The 992-nt window shown below is 46.1% G+C and overlaps 1 protein-coding gene across 1 annotated transcript in view; it reads left to right on the top strand.

Annotated features, from left to right (window-relative positions):
• chrnd (cholinergic receptor, nicotinic, delta (muscle)) overlaps positions 1-662 on the top strand; it is a 7,848-nt gene extending 7,186 nt beyond the window's left edge. Inside the window, exons 11-12 of the mRNA XM_061094075.1 lie at positions 125-243; positions 480-662. Of these exons, the coding sequence (XP_060950058.1) occupies positions 125-243; positions 480-662 (302 nt within the window). The remainder of the gene's footprint in view (positions 1-124; positions 244-479) is intronic.
• The last annotated feature ends 330 nt before the right edge of the window (positions 663-992 follow it).

Here is a 992-nt window from a genome sequence, read left to right as displayed (position 1 = left end):
GCTTTCATCCAGGTCCATGAAGGATTCTGCGAGGAACCAGTGAAAAGACAAACTCCTTTGTGTTGTTGTATGTGTGTTTGTTGTCTACACCAACCTGCTCTGTGTGTTTGCTCTGGTTGTGCAGTGGTGAGTCCACAGGACGACGGAGGGATGACGGAGCAGCTGTACGCAGAGATCAAGCCGGCCGTGGACGGAGCGAACTACATCATCAAACACATGCGCAACAAGAACGACTACAACGAGGTGACACACACACACACACACGCACGCACACACACACACACACAGAGGAAAGCAGGAGTCTGCTGTAGCTGATGACTTCGAGATGAATGAGATGAATGACTCAATGCACTGTGTCATGAAGCAGAGTTAAACTTTAGTGTAACGATGTGTAGCGCTCACTCGCTGTGTGCGTCGAACTCTGACCTCACACCTTCAGCCATGTGTGCAGAATGCAACGTGTGATTGTGTGTTCACAGGAGAAAGACAACTGGAGCGGCATCGCTCGCACGGTGGATCGTCTCTGCCTCTTCCTCGTCACTCCGGTGATGACGCTCGGCACCATCATCATCTTCCTCATGGGAATCTGCAACCACCCCCCCCACCTGCCCTTTAAGGGAGACACACACGACTACAGAGAGGAAAACCCACGGCTGCTGTAACACACACACACACACACACACACACACACACACACACACACACACACACACACACACACACACACACACACACACACACACACACACAAAGCAATGTGGGTCTAGAGTTTGTTGCCACTATATTATTTGTGGGTCCAGGTGCATAGTTGTGTGTTTCTTTAATCAAAAGTGGACAACAGAATAAAAAAAAAATAAACTTGTATTTTAATTTGAATTGTGTGGTTTGAATAAACATTTATACTCAGTGGACATCTTTGATTTTATATTTGTTCTGCATATATTATTATTATTATTATTAAGAACATAACTGAGCGAAGAAGATTCACATCT

The sequence above is a fragment of the Limanda limanda genome, chromosome 20 (genome assembly GCF_963576545.1).
Source record: "Limanda limanda chromosome 20, fLimLim1.1, whole genome shotgun sequence".
NCBI lineage: Eukaryota > Metazoa > Chordata > Actinopteri > Pleuronectiformes > Pleuronectidae > Limanda > Limanda limanda.
This window is presented reverse-complemented; position numbering and strand designations above follow the sequence as displayed.